This window comes from Phaseolus vulgaris, chromosome 3, assembly GCF_051622355.1.
Source record: "Phaseolus vulgaris cultivar YP4 chromosome 3, ASM5162235v1, whole genome shotgun sequence".
In the NCBI taxonomy this organism is placed as follows: domain Eukaryota; kingdom Viridiplantae; phylum Streptophyta; class Magnoliopsida; order Fabales; family Fabaceae; genus Phaseolus; species Phaseolus vulgaris.
Genome location: NC_143500.1, coordinates 5,953,890 through 5,969,847, shown reverse-complemented (window position 1 = coordinate 5,969,847; position 15,958 = coordinate 5,953,890). Strand labels below are relative to the sequence as shown.

At 32.8% G+C, this 15,958-nt stretch overlaps 2 protein-coding genes and 1 pseudogene across 5 annotated transcripts; all 3 read right to left on the bottom strand.

Moving 5' to 3' along the window:
* Nucleotides 1–150: 150 nt before the first annotated feature.
* Nucleotides 151–4,081, bottom strand: LOC137806330 (transketolase, chloroplastic). Its single transcript, XM_068606374.2, has 7 exons — nt 3,427–4,081; nt 2,730–2,820; nt 2,528–2,633; nt 2,168–2,450; nt 1,784–1,932; nt 1,539–1,692; nt 151–1,306 (listed from the first exon to the last, which is right to left on the bottom strand). The coding sequence occupies exons 1-7, from the start codon at nt 3,874–3,876 to the stop codon at nt 347–349; spliced, it is 2,193 nt and encodes a 730-aa protein (XP_068462475.1). The 5' UTR covers nt 3,877–4,081; the 3' UTR covers nt 151–346.
* Nucleotides 4,082–9,901: 5,820 nt separating this feature from the next.
* Nucleotides 9,902–13,698, bottom strand: LOC137806329 (S-adenosyl-L-methionine-dependent methyltransferases superfamily protein). 3 transcript variants are annotated; one of them, XM_068606371.2, is made up of 3 exons: nt 13,531–13,698; nt 11,031–11,147; nt 9,902–10,924 (listed from the first exon to the last, which is right to left on the bottom strand). In XM_068606371.2, the coding sequence occupies exons 2-3, from the start codon at nt 11,031–11,033 to the stop codon at nt 10,154–10,156; spliced, it is 774 nt and encodes a 257-aa protein (XP_068462472.1). In that variant the 5' UTR covers nt 11,034–11,147; nt 13,531–13,698; the 3' UTR covers nt 9,902–10,153. The 3 variants fall into 3 exon arrangements, with proteins under 3 accessions (XP_068462472.1, XP_068462474.1, XP_068462473.1); XM_068606373.2 differs by having other exon boundaries at nt 11,026–11,147; nt 13,531–13,684; XM_068606372.2 differs by lacking the exon at nt 13,531–13,698 and having other exon boundaries at nt 11,031–11,606.
* LOC137808835 (serine/threonine protein phosphatase 2A 57 kDa regulatory subunit B' kappa isoform-like) lies at nt 11,598–15,846 on the bottom strand (annotated as a pseudogene). The gene is made up of 4 exons (XR_016519846.1): nt 15,822–15,846; nt 15,130–15,215; nt 14,964–15,025; nt 11,598–13,193 (listed from the first exon to the last, which is right to left on the bottom strand). The product of XR_016519846.1 is annotated as a serine/threonine protein phosphatase 2A 57 kDa regulatory subunit B' kappa isoform-like (transcript).
* Between the last annotated feature and the right edge of the window lie 112 nt (nt 15,847–15,958).

The following is a 15,958-nucleotide window of genomic DNA, read 5'->3' as shown; positions in this document are numbered from 1 at the left end:
AGCGATTCCCAATTCAAAATAATATAAGTTGTCTTATTCATGATAAGATTCCCAATTCAACTACCATAGTTCTAACCACACTAAATCTTATTACTATTGAGTATTCAAAATTGATCACCTATTTAGGACGACAGTGTCATGCTTAATACATGTATAAAGTAGGAACCTCCTTTTATTTTGCCAAAAGGCTATTACTCTTACAAATGGCAAATTTCTCATGAGAAATCCAGCAAAACAGTGAGTGAGTGAGTGGAAGCAACGTCTTATGCCAAAACAACCTCTAGCAAATAAAACCAAAAGAGGAAAAAATGAAAAGTTTTACATGAACAGAAAGAAACTAAAACATCTAGATAAGCTCTTTTGCTGCAGCAATAACAGCTTCCTTAGTGATACCGAATTCTTTGTATATTTTTCCTGCTGGAGCACTAGCTCCAAAACGATCAATACCTATGGCTTTTCCCTTAGATCCAACAATTTTCTCCCACCCAAATGTTGATCCTGCCTCGATGCTAACTCTGGCTGATACAGCAGCAGGCAAAACACTCTCCTTGTATGCTTCTGACTGCTCATCAAAAAGTTCCCAAGAAACAAGGGAAACAACTCTAACAGTCTTCCCTTCCTTTCTCAGGTCCTCAGCAGCTTTGGCAGCAATTTCCAATTCAGAACCAGTTCCAATCAAAATGGCATCAGGCTTGTTTCCAGTGGAGTTGTCTGAAATGGTGTAACCACCCTTTTCAACGCCTTCGATAGAAGATCCCGGAAGATTGGGCAGTTTCTGCCTGGAAAGGGCAAGGATGGAGGGTCTCTTCCTGTTGAGCACCGCAACTTTGTATGCCCCAGCTGTTTCATTGCCATCGGCAGGACGGAGCATCAAAATGTTCGGCATTGCCCGGAAGCTTGCCAGGTGCTCTATAGGTTGGTGGGTTGGACCATCCTCTCCAAGTCCTATTGAATCATGAGTCATGACATAAATAACCCCAGCCTCAGATAGCGCAGAAAGCCTTATGGCACCTCTCATGTAATCAGTGAAAACAAAGAAAGTAGCACAATACGGAATGAGTGCAGGGCTGTGAAGAGCAATGCCGTTGCAGATTGCTCCCATTCCATGTTCCCTAACACCAAATCTAACGTTGCGTTCTGCTGGAGTATCCTTTTGGAAGTCCCCAAACATTTTTAGCAAGGTCATGTTGGAAGAAGCAAGATCTGCACTACCCCCAAGCAGACCCGGAAGAACCTTTGCAAGGGCATTAAGGTTTTGCTGAGACAGATTTCTGGTGGCATCAGCTGGGCTCTCTGGAGTGTATGTCTGATACCAAATTGAAAAAGGTAATCAATTTATATTCCAGACACAACTCAATGTCAGCTTTTGGTGTCACTTTTGGATGCAGATATGTTAAAAAAATTAAATAACATGATATCAAACCGTGATACTCACTAACATCAGATTCATTATCAATTTTTGCACATTACATTACCTTCAAAGTTATCTCCACGTAAAGATGATGAACAAATAATCCACAAGTTCAAAAATTACTAACCGGAAGTGCCTTCTCCCATCCAGCAGGCAAGTCACCATTGATTATAGATTTTAGTTCCGCAGCTTCTTCCTTGTATTTCTTTTCATACTCAGCAAACTTAATATTCCACTCAGCTTCAAGTGCAGCACCCTCGGGGATGTGGCGACTCCAATGCCTGCAGACAGACAAGCAATTCTTATTCAGTAACATTTATATACTGAGCAGTGTAGCAGGTAAAAATAAATCTCTAAACCCATAATCCATACTTTTTGACATCCTCGGGCACATGGAATGGCTCATACGGCCATCCAAGGTTCTGCCTTGTGGCATCAACTTCTTTGGCACCCAGTGCACTTCCATGCACACTGTAGGAGTTAGCTTTGTTGGGAGAACCAAAACCAATGGTTGTTGTGACCTGTTAAATGGAACTAATCAGTAAATGACTAACCATTAACACTTGATAAACTGCCCCTTAATTTACTGCATTAGTTTCACTCCAATAGCTCCAGCTTCGCAAATTATGTACATACAATGCAGTATTTAGTAACAGAAATCATGTCTGTAACATTAGCTTAAAAGGATTCCCTATAAATAATGACAGATTATGACAGTTATAATAAAAAGACATCTATGTTGCCTATTACACTAACCTTGATTAGTGTGGGTTTGTCTTTGACAGATTTTGCTTCCTCAATGGCAGCACGAATATCATCATAGCCATTATTTCCGTTCTTCACCCATATAACATGCCATCCAAGTCCCTCAAAACGACTATCAACACTCTCGGTGAATGCAATCTCTGTGTTACCATCAATAGAAATGTGATTGTCATCATAAAATGCTATCAGCTTCCCCAGTCCCCAGTGGCCAGCAAGTGAGCACGCCTCATTTGCAATACCCTCCATTTGACAACCATCACCCAGTATAGCATATCTGCATAAAACAGACGCCATTAGCAAATCACCACACAATTAAAACCTTGCAAGTTGCATAAGATTTAGCTATTTTACGTGTAATGATCAACAATCTCATTATCAGGCTTGTTGAATCTCGCAGCCAAGTGCTTCTCCGCAAGGGCCAAACCAACAGCATTGGCAATCCCCTGACCAAGAGGACCTATGAAAATTGGAAATAAAAGATGGATAAGTGAACAAAATCAAAAAGAAAAAGAATCACTATTCCACACTGCGCAAACTCAAAAGCATATCAAACCTGTTGTCACTTCAACTCCAGGGGTCTCAAAATTCTCTGGGTGTCCCGGGGTTCTGCTCCCCCATTGTCGAAATTGCCTCAAATCCTCTTCCTAAAAAGTCAAAGCGCCCTCAAACACAACAATTTCACTTCAGTAAGGATCAAAATATACACAAAACTCATCCAGTCATCACGCTTCCCACAAACAGATAAAAAACAACACACTGAAAAACAAACACAACCCCATTACAAAAAGGGAAAAAAATAAACATTCTTTACAAACTAGCATTCCTAGATCTGCTTGTGCCCACTCAACCCCAAAACCCCAAAACAAAACCTTCATCCTAAAATCCAAATCACCCTACATAGTTATATCGCAAATATTTTAGATAAACCTCTAAAAGAATTAGAAAGTCCAGTATACTGCGATTTTTGGTTTTGATACAAATCCTTATTGTAGAGATTACAAATGACAAACTATCATTTCATTTAATTGTGATGCCCAGAATCTGACATGTTTCTTGGACTGAATAACATGAAGCTCAGAAATATGGATGGATTGAATACTACTTAATAGAAATATAAATTTTTAACTTTATCCACCTCGTGAAAAAACAAAATCAATATTTTTTTTCTTGTAGAAATAGCTTTCCCAAAAGCATAAAACTTTAACGGATCCGAGCCACCCCATATGGATTTCCTCTTTCCCCATCCTTACCTTGACACTATCGAAGCCAGCGAGGTGCAGCAAGGCGTACTGGAGCATGCACCCGTGACCCGCGGACAAAACAAAGCGATCCCGGTTGAACCACTTAGGATTTTTGGGGTTGTACTTCATGGCCTCGTCGTAGAGTACATGACCCATTGGGGCGCATCCCATGGGGAGACCCGGGTGGCCGGAATTCGCCTTCTCGACGGAGTCGATGGCGAGGAAGCGGATCGTGTTGACAGACTTCTCCACAAGCGCGATGTCAGAAGTGGCCTTCTCAACTGTCTTGAGGGGAACCGAGGCGCGCACTGGGGCTGCACGGCGGCGGAGGGAGAGCGGGGCGGTGGGAGGGGCGGGGCGGAGTGAGGGGGAGACGCGGAGGGAGGGGCAGTGGGAGGAGGAGAGAGGGGTGGGGCGGAGGAGGGCTTGGGAGAGGGAGAGGGAAGAAGAGGAAGCCATGGTTTTCAGTGATATGGCGGAGGGAGAGAATACGAGGTGGCCGGCGGGGAGGGAGGAGAGTGGCGGAGAGAATGAGAGTTTTCTGATATATACGAATCAGTGTTTTGAATGTACTTTATTAGTTTGACCTACTAATTAAGCATGAGTGGTAATTAAAAACACTTCACTTCGGTTCGCTCACAAAACTATCCTACCAACCCCCAATACATAAAATATAAAAGAAGGGATAGTTAACTATATTTTAAAAATTTTTTTTGTAATTTTTGCAAGATTAGTAGATGATATTAAAATGGTCAAATGCACTCTATTTAAAAAAGGTTTTTCTTTAAAATTAGATAATATTTCAATAATATATGTAATGCAAAAGTAAAAGTAGTAAAATGTATTTTTTTCTAAAAATTTTATACTAGTTTATTTGTTAACCAAGATTATGTCACGTTATTGATCAAGTTTTACTCGATAGATGATCATTGTTGTTTAGTAAAATAAAATGATTTTAATATAAATAGTCTATGGTGGTGTTAGACAATCTATATTATTCATTTTTCATGTTGAGAGTTGCATTAAATGTTTTTCACACAACATTCTATTTGAATGAACACTTTGATATTCAATATAACTTATCATGCTTAGGTCAAATTACTTTATCTCAACTAAAGTAAAAGTCAGGATTGTACGAGAGGGATGGACTATGCAACAATGACATATTATCATTTCATTGAAATTGTTGGTGTAAAGTAGTTTTGACACACTTCTCAATAAATCTTTTGATGTTGACATTTTTTATGAGATCATCTTGATGGTCAAATAAAAGAGTATTCTCTATAAACATAGTAAAATAATTTATACGTTAAAAGAGCAATATTATGTAATTTTTCAAAACTCATCTTATCATTTATCATAAGCATAAACTTAGCATACATAAATATGTATGCAAAGTGTTTTGCATATGTTGTCGTTAAACAAAACATTTTTTGTTTATCATCATTAGATGCAACATTGTGTCTATTATGATATGATATTAAACAAATTCATGTTTTAACGCTTTGTTGCAAGCGTTTAATCAGAATAACTTGGATTTTGTTAATGTTTCCTCTAACATAATGGATATAAGATAACATATATAACATGGATATAAGATAACATATATAAGATGCATATTTCGCAATACTTGTTTTAAACATGTTGCACAAAAATCTAACACGTGACTTATTATAAACATTTTTAGTCTACTTGAAGATTAATTCCATAAGTTTATTATATAAATAAGTATATAACTATGACTCACCTTATTTTCATAAATTAAGTTCATTGTATAAATAAGTATACCAAAAAAATGTTTCAAACTATGTGAATTAGATGAATTATGGTACTTAAAATATCACTAAAACAAATCAAGAACGAATTAAAAAAATATTTTCTCAAAACATTTATAGATATAAAATTTGAAAAGTAGAAAAATTTGCAAGCAAAAGATAACTTGTTCAAAATTCAATTTTAATTAAATAAAAATATTTTATAATAAACGATCTTCAAATTAACAGGATTTATTTATGAAAAAAAATGAGAAATAATTTATTAAAATAAACCGGTGGAAGAAAGAAAATAAAAAGAAGAAAACAAAATCCTTGGACTTCACAATACAAATTTTCTAAGAAAAAGACACCTAACTTTCAATTTGAGTTTGCATTAATTATTTTTCATTATATATGGGGAGAAATTGTTAGAATTGGAACAAAACAACTAAAAAAAATTAAAATAAATATTTCTCATAAATAAAATAAAATACTGAAAAAACATAATTTTATAACCGATTCACTTTATATATATTGTAATTTAATTTATAAAACAAAAAACTATAGTAAATTTAGAAAGAGGGGTTTGTTTGTATTTAACTAAAATGTACTATAAATAGAAATATTGTTACAATATATCTTAATTATAAATTACCATGCACAATGAGATAATGAGTTTTATTTTAAAAATATGCATAAAATATTTTTAATTAATTAAATAATAATATCTTGAAGCCAATACCCTTAGTAGGACACACACATCAATGTTTCGGTATTGCTGCGCACGTGACAACCTCCTAACTGGTTTTGTTAGGTAAGAAGGTTGGTGAAAATCAAAGAAAACCAAATTATTTTATTTTAACATTAATTACTTTATTACGATAATATTTTAAAATTTTAACTATAAAATTATATAATCTTAAACTTTATTTATTAGTTTATATATTAATATTATTATATAAAAAATAATAAACTCAATTGAATTTATTAGATTGTGTTAAATATTTAGTATATTTTTCATTTTTAATATAAATTTAATTAACAATTCGACTATTAAATTTGTATAACATTGATCAAATTTACTATTTAAAATTAGTTATTAGTAATATGTTAATCTAAGATGTTGAAGAGAATGTTTGTGTCTTCTTAATTTCAGTTATTTATCTTCATTGATAGAATTATTTATATTGAAAGGAATTAAAGCCTATATATTATTTTTTTTTAAAGTAAGGTAATTAAAAAGAATAATGCAGAAACTTACCTAATACAATTATTGATGATCTCTAATTAAATTTAGTACTTATTTCTCTAAATACATCACTTATTAAAGAAAAAAATTAATTGAGTTGATTGAAAAACACTACTAATTATGCATAGTATTATTTTTTACTTTAAACTTATATTTTCCTTTTTCAAAATATTAATTTGTAGACTTTAATTCACCTCAATATTAATGGTGGTATTGACTTTGAATTCAAGAAAAAGAAATTCTTCAATTTCCAAGATTATTAGATTACTAAGAACTCATTTTAAATATTGCATTATTAATTTTAAAACTTTAAAATAATTTAGTGATTATACTTTAGCAGCTAGTTGACATGTATCTATAATAATTAAAACTGATTTTAAGAAGCAAGTGATATTATGAGCAACAATTGATAATAACGTTCTATTTTAATTATATTTTATATCATTTTCGACTTTTAATTGATTGTAAAATTAAATAAATGCATACGAAACTAAGAGATATAAATTTATTAAACTGGATTGGTATGAAAACTAGAATAAGACTATCTACCACAAATACAACTTTATTTTAAATAATCCATGAAAATTTACAAAAATTCATAAAAATATATAAATTAACCAATTATAAAATAATTTTCATATTCCATTATTTTTTTTCTATTGTTAAAACTAGGGATTGTACAATGAGTCAGTTCATTTTAATCTGATTTGTCATTGACTTATTAAAAATGGAACATGAAACTGTCAAGGTTGTAATGAATAAAATTAGTAACCTATCCAGAGAGTGGGTAAACCGCCATATTTTTAATATTTTTTTTATAATTATTTTGTTTTAATCTATTTACTTGGTTGTGTATATTTTTTAAATAATAAAAAAATAGAAAAAAACAATAAAATTGAATCAAATTTTAATATTCTTATCAAGAAAGGTTTAACACCTAACAAAATAAAATAAATACCAATAATATTTAATAAATAAAATAATTTATAAAAAAATTAATGATAAATAAATTTTTTATATAAAATATTAATCAGCACCAATTTTAATTTTAAAAACATAAAATTATTTTTTTTAAATGTCAATAATATAAAAAGATAAATCAAATAATATTGACGAGTTTAAAAATTAATTTACTAAAAAAAACTACTTATTTATTTATTTATTTATTTATATTTAACAGTCTTTGTTGCACACGTGGCCCATCAAGATCACAAGGGTCAGTATAACTAACCCTTCAATTTAGCACTTTATGCCCTTAACCTTTTTCTTTCCCACTTTCCCATTCATCAATAGTGCAAAAAACTACAAACTATGACATCATCACTACGTTTTCTTTTTCATTTTAAAATGATTTAATTTTCAATCACATACCATAAAATTGTGGGTTGGTGGATAATTTATCTTCATGTGTTGCTAAAAGTCTAGCTATAATAATTTTTAAAAGAAAGAAAAAAATCACACGTTTCAACCCATTGCTATATAATAATACAGAAACTCATGCAATAATGGAACGTTCAAACTCTATCTTATATATTCTTTTATATGAAACATATATTATGCTTAATGCGTTTGAATTGAAAAGAAAAAGATAGAACAGAAGCATGATTTCTTTGAATTAACCTACAATTCTTGACTCCTCCCACTCTTGAAGTTGATGTTTCTTCACGAATGAGACTCCTCAAATTGATGTTTCCTATGCCTTTTATTATATAATATTCATTCTGAAGTATTGTTAGGATTATGACAGACAGAAAGAGGAATATTTGGACTAAAAATTGTATGCATTATTGAAAATAATGTAGAAAGTAAAAAAAAATTGAATAAGTTTGTTAGTAATTTGAAAGAGATTTGATTAAATAAAAAAAAATCATGTGTTAATAGTATACATTTACAAAATAGAAAATTAGTGACGACTCGTACGTGGGATAACATATTATAAGTGGTCTAATAGCGGGTGATCGGATAAATTCAAGAAATTCTCGTTAAGATATGCTCAAAATTGCTCTGATATCATATTACAAAGTGGACTTTAAGTCTAACTCAACTCTTAAAACCGGTTCATGATGTGAGGTTTGCACTCACTTATATAAAATGAATTATGTGGGATCTTCAACAATTACATATGAATGTAATTTAATGTAAAAACATGAGAAATATAAATTAAAACAAAAATAAGTTTCAAATTACAATGAAAATAAGTTATTATAAAAAAATTTAGTTTGATAAAAAGGTAAATGAAGAGAATTACCTTAGTTCGTCTCTCAGTTATTAGCCAACAATATATTTCTAATACAATTTTTAATATATTTTTATAAATTTTTTGTTGTGTAAAATATGTAGCACTGGGATATAAATATATTTTTTTTATTTTCACAAATTTCAATCCTGTTAGTGAAGTAATAGTTACGTAATTGCTTTTCTGTTATGTGAGTTTAATTCTATAAAACTCGTATATAAAAAAATACAATATCTTTCCCCTGCTTTCTCTTTAACATGGCGCTTGATACATATTAACAAATCTATTTACGAATAGATTAAAAAAATTGGTATGGTGAGATTTTAATATTTCTGAAGACATAATAAAAGAAAGAGTACAAAAGGAAGGGTGAAGCATGAATTGTTAAATAATTTTATTAAGATAAATCACTGATAATTCAATTATTTATTTTATTTAAATCAGTATAGGCTTTTGATTCAAAGATCATTAATAAAAAATAGAAGATCTCGAACTTACACTTGATTAAAGAAGTCTTTACTTTTTACAAAATCATTTAAATTTCATTATTTTTTTTCTTCAACTTTTTAAACCTTTTCATATTTCAAATTTATGGCACACTCTCCATATCTCTAGTAAAAATAATGGTTTAGGCCTTTAATGTAGATTACAAGTACAATAATTTCTAAAATATATGAATACTAAATTTCAGCTAAAAAAATATAAAAGATTAAAATGTCACAACGAAGATCGAATTATATGTTTATATTTTGAAGAACTGTAAATAATTTTAATTATCTATAAACATTCGTGTGTATGTAGTCTTAAATTGTTTAATGTTATCTTTGTATTTCCTTTTTCAATTTATTCAATTGCTTTAAAATTATTGAAATGCTTTGCCATGCATTAAACACGGTTAAAAACTTTTGTAATTAATAGAAACCTAATTAAAAAAAGTGTTTATTCTAAAAAAAATCAAACCAATAAATTTGATGCCTACCTAGACCTGTTCAATTAAGAGAGTTAACTACTTTCATTTTTGTACAGTAATTTTTTTTAAATTACTGAATAATCAGGTACATGTATTTGCCAATATGAGTAGGTAAAAATCTATTATATCTTAGGATGTTAACACAAATGACAAGTTCTAAATCAACATTAACAATTTTTAGCACCTGGCCTAGAGAATCATTGGATCTTGAACAAGTGTCAAAATAGAGGTACTGAATGTAAAGATATAAGTATATCAAATTGAAGATAATATAATTAAATGGAATAAAAAGGCAAAGAAAATATTAGAAGAAACTAAGACCTTACTAAAAGTGGTTCTTATTGAAAATTTTAATTTAGTTTTTCACAAAGTTTTGATGGTAGTTAATTGATTCATAAAGCTGACCTCAGCTAACAGGGTAAGAATTGGTTGCTGTATTTATAAGGCATTCTGAATGCCATGGCAATGCAAACATACTAGTTGTGAGGACAAACGATCATAGCATCAGAAATCAATTGCTTTCTCATTCAACACTTGTTGTCACTACTGGTACCTCTCCAAAATGAAAGTAGAGGAATTTGTGTAAGCAAGGAGCCTATGAATCCAGAAGCAGATTGGTCTGGTTCATTCCCTTTAGTATCAAAATCACGCCAGAACTTGATTATATGGAGACTTTCTTCCTCTGTGGATCTTTGGACAACAATCCTAGAAGCATATCCTTTCTTTCTCATTTGATGGCATATCTCAGAAGGATTGTTTGCAGTGAGGGTGACCATGTATAGCCATCCCTTTTCTGACAAAAGACGGTCTGCAACCGGCAAAATTTTATCAATTACACTCCGGCCGTTCTCTCCCCCAGCCCAAGATGAGGTAATACCCTCAACACCAACTTCATCTTCAGGGGTAGGCACATAAGGAGGGTTCACAACCATAATATCAACCAACCCTGCCAGACGCTCCTCTAATCCAGCTGCAATATCTGTTATTACCAACTCAGCACCAACCCCATGTGCTTCCATCGTCTCACGGGTCACCTCCACTGCATGAGGGTTGATATCGGTTGCAATATAGTTTACACCACGACCTTCCTGCCCCAGAATAAGAGCAAGGGAAGTGATGACATATCCACTTCCACAACCTATCTCCATGCACAATGATGGATGATGTTCCAGCAAGTTACTGCGATCAGCTAGAAGAGCATCAACCAGTGCAAAAGAATCATCACATGGTTCATAAACCTCCTGATGGGAACTCACAAGGCGAATTTGAGCAGTTCTTGCTAACTCTTTGTGTGAAGCCTATCATTGAACAGATAACTGTCAGTAAACCTCAATGGTTCAATGCAATTCACAAGTAAAAAGGGTCTGGGGTAGTGGAAGTAACCAAGATTTTTGCCCACCATACCATTTACCGGTGTTCACTTTGGCAGTGATACACGAATGACCTTGTTGAATCCAGCTCTGACTTGCACTGGTCAATTTCAAGACAAAATTTACAATATCAATTTTCTTCCTACGCCTCCTGAGCCAGAAACGACAGAGTAATTTAGTTGTTGATATTAATATTAAGAAAAAAAAGAGTAGAAACAAGCAGCAAGAAAAAATAAACTAAAAAATGCACAATGCAGGGAAGCTAACGTAAGTAGATATATGTGAATCTTGTCCGGAACCATTATGCATTCACAAACACAGTCTTGTTTACCAATGTATAATATTTGACACAATTTAGTAGAAGAGAAGGTGCCTTTAACATGGTACCAGCAGTTTGAATCAAGCATAATTAAATCCATACATGTGGGTGGCTAACAAAGAATATTTGATGATGTACAAGTCTTCAAGTTTTCCAATTAACACACTGAAGTAGAGACACAAATAATAATCAAATACCTACTCTGTATCCCCCTGTAATAAACTTACAAGTTATATGAAGGGGAATAAGAAGATTGAAAAAAATCAGTGAAAAGTCGCATGATAGGAGAAATATGTCTGCAAAATTACATATATTTTCTAAGGTAGGATACCCTAGATAGAATGAAAAATAGGTACAAGCTATTCAGGGAAGAGCGTGACTAAATGGGCAAAAGAAATAGAGAAAACAAACTGACAAGTTTAGGAGAAAAAATTATCTCCATAAACAGGAATGTCACATGTAAATACAAGAAACTCCAGTTGCTTTGTCAATGAAACCAGGCATAAATCTGTTCAGACTGAGGATGTAAGTTGTAACACATCCTTGGCCACAAACTCATGCAGGATTCCATTGATTCCAATTGAGCTGCAAACAGGAGTCTTTTCTACTCCTCTCTCCTTTATATATTTCTTTCCTCCTCCCACATTTTTGCCTCACTGTACCTGCTAGCAAGCAAAACATAAATACCACTATCTTGAGGATCCATCTCAAGAAAAAGCTGCCTCTCCTATTAAAACATTACCATGAACACAACATGCAAAGAATGCTACATCCTCAGTCCCCAATTTTTTTTTCTGCTGCTGCTTGACAAACGTAGTGTCCACCTCCAGAACATATACAGTCATCTGGGTTAGAATTTTTCCTAAGAATTAGTATTTTGTCTTTCAAACGTATGGCTGAGTGGCCATTACATGAAATGGGTTTAGTTCCTAGCTCAACAACATTAACCCATTCCCCAGGACATTTGTTCACATAAAAAAAATTCACCAGCGGTTCCACCAATGACATACTTTTTATCACCATTTGATTCAAAGTCATTGTCATTTCCATGCTGCAGGTCTTGACAAATGATAATAGGTGCTTCTCCCATAGAGAAATCCTTGTCAGAATCTAATCCTTACAATAATAGCTGCAAGTTGGGTTGTGCACATAAAAGAAAAGGTTTCTTCGATCTATTTTTGAGGTGGCACTGTGTGTTGTTCCTTTGAGGTTCAACTTGTGTCTTCCCTTGTTGACAATCTTTTCAACTTTGGATTTGTAAGAATGAAAACAAGGTATGTTATGCAATGAGAGAGAAAGAGAAAACAAGAGAGAGAGGCGGCAGAGGAAGGTGCAATAAAGTTCACAATGTGGTCATTGTTCCAAAAGAAAAGGGCCCTTTCAGCCACCTGAAAGTGTAAGCTGTTTATGCAGCATCCAATCTGCCAAAACAAAGGAACCTTGATCCTCTGGAACTCTACCATGTTAATTACTTCCAAAATTTCTTCCAGTTCACCAAGAAAGATCACCTCTTTCTGACTATTTGTTGCTGGTCAATATTTCAACAAACTCCTTATGACAATACTCGCTAACTTGGGCTCCTTCTCTATAAATTGCATAACCCAGTAGGACAATTGCTGAAAGTAGACCCCGATTGATTTCGGCTTGTGCAAGGGGACCAAAACCCTCCACATGATTTTGTGTTCCTCTTTCAAGGGTAAAGCAAACCCAGTAATCACACTCCAAAAAATCTCCAGCAACTCACCAATCCCACTGTGCTTCTCAGTCTCAAACACAAAGCGATAAAATATATTGTTAATAGATTTCCGAATATAGGGTCTATGCACCATAAACTTCCCATAAATCCTATGCAGAATCGCCTTCAAGCAATCCCTTTCCCTAGTATCTCCGAATCAAACAACCCAATCAATTAGTTGACAAACAGAATAAACACGCCTTCACAATGATCTATGAAAGTAAGTTCCAGTGCTTGTTCACTGACATGAACATGGTACCATTCACTATGCAATAGTAACATAAAGAATCAACAATTGAAGGTTTTTAATCTTTTCTTATCTGGAGTTATTGAAAGGAAAACAAATTCAGTGTCGCGTTTCTCTTAAGTCATATACACGCATACACATAACATATAGGAACAAACGAAATTTTATGTGCGTAGATATTAAAGGATTGAAATAAATTAGGGTTCATAAACAGATAGAGAAGAAGGACTTACCGTTACCGTTAATGAAGAAGATGAAGTGTGGTTTTAGTTTGAGAAAATTTGGGGTTTTCGCGTAACGGATTCAGGTTAGGGTGACACTGTGTTGTGTTCTTTCGCAGTATAATAGCAAGCAAATAAAAATGGAAAATAATTTTTCGCCACCCATAAACCCCTTGCGTCAGAATCTATAAAACACATATACGGATATGGATATACGTATAATCTCTAAAATGTAGGATATTAGACACGAATTTATATATTATATAATTTTGAATTATATAAATTGAAAATAAATATTTATGTGTAAAAGTATGTTTCTGATTCTTTTGGAAGAAGAAAGATATTTTTCATAACTGGTTCAAAAGAATTTGTTCTTATTTTTATAATTATAATAAAAATTTATACGATAAATTTGAGTTTTTAGAAAGTTATTGTATTTACACTTTTTAAAATTGTGTTAGAACCATGATAGAATCTTCAAAAATCCAACAAATATTTGTTTGAATCGAACACTTCACTCGATAAGTATCCTACGAGTTTCGTACGAGTGTCGACAGAGATACATGTGTCATACGTCATTTAAGAAGAAGTGTGTTCGAACCTCATAGGGCAAAATACAACTTTGTGACGTGGCTAAGTTGATTACGTGGCTGGGGCAATTTTGTAAAATAGTAATGCAAGGAGAAATTTTAATTTGCAGAACCGGTCTTCAAGTCTCCCGTTCGTGGTATTCTTTGGAAGAGAGGAACAACGAGAAAGAGTGACTTCACAAAGTGGTTGCGGTGGTGTGCGAAGAGCTTGCGACCGGAGTGTGAAGAGGTTGCGGTGTTGTGCGAGGAGCTTGTGACCGGAGTGTGAAGGACTTGCGGTCGGAGTGCGAGGACCGACGAGAAGGTAAGTGGGTTTTCTTTTTGGGTCTTTTGTCGTTTTATGATTTTGAATGGGTTGTTTGTGCTTGTGGCTTTTGTAACTATATGGTTTCACTGGCCTTAGATGTTCTTCCATCCTTTGTTCCTATAGAAACATCCATGTAGGTCCTCCACACTATAGAATATATTTATAACATTAGTCAAGACACAGACACTCCTCTTAAATGACGTGTCGGTGTCACATTCGTATGACATCGGTAGGACACGTATCTGTGAAGTGTCTAATTCAAAAAGTATTTGTTAGATTTATGACAATTTTAATACAATTTTAACACAATTTTAAAAAGAAGAAATATATTAATTTTTTAAAATTTTAAACTTTATTGTATAAATTGTTATTATGATTATAAAAATAAGAAACAAATACTTGTGAGCCACTCATGAAAAATATTTTTCTGCTCCAAAAAATAATCTAAAACATACTTGTGCACATAAATCTATATTGTCAATTTATATAATTCATAATTATATAATATATAGATCTGTGTCCCATATCCTACATTTTAGATATTTTACGTATCTTCGTGTCCGTATCGTATCAGTGTCTGTGTCAGTGTCTGTGCTACATAGGTCAAGACCTGTAGATACAATTTACCTTAGTGCAATTATCAATTCTGAAAGACATAACAATTGTTTAGAATCTTATTGATGAGAAATTTGGTACTTTAAATAGATTACTTACCAGAAAAAATGCATCCCTTTCTGCCAGAGCTAGGATATCAGCGCAAGAGATCACACCAGGGCATGCAGCTTCTAATGCTTTCTTTGCTGCATCAATGACATAGAATGCATGCAAAGAAACATTTGGTGGCCAATATTTTTTTTGCTTTGCTGTTTCCTTTTGAATTTAACAACACGGAGGCATCACACCCCTTCAAGAAAATAGGGGAAAAATAAGAAAAATTGATTTTATTAATGACACATCAAATGAAGCAGAAACAAACAATCTAGAGGAAGGAGGGAGTCAAAAAAATTGGTGGCTATTTTAGTCGCAATTTGGATATGGTTTTTCAGTATTATCAAGTCAAATGATTACACAATTCTTTCTTGATATTGGTCAAGTCGATGTAATTTTGTGTCTTTTAATAGAAACAAATACTAGAATTGCATATATTTTTGTTTTCCTAAACAGAACCACAATAATTGAGTTTGCAAAATTGGTCATATTCTCCCTTAAACTTAATGCGTGTTGAAATTTAATCCAAATTGGTGACGAGCACGAGCATTAAAACAATAAAATCAAATTGAAATAACACTTACCTAACTAATGCAACAATTTTCTAAGAACCCAATGACTTTCAAAAATCCTTGAGTTTGGTCACCTTTCAGAAAAAAGCAGTCTGCGAAGACCATGGTTTTTGCAACCTTCAATACCATCATCATACTCCACATTCCTCATTTGGGATCTTAGCAAACTAAGAGCAAATTATAGGCGTTGTGTAAAGTTTGGGGAAATAATTATTTTCTTAGAAACTTTACCATTTGTATTTACATGTGTTTAATTTAAGAAG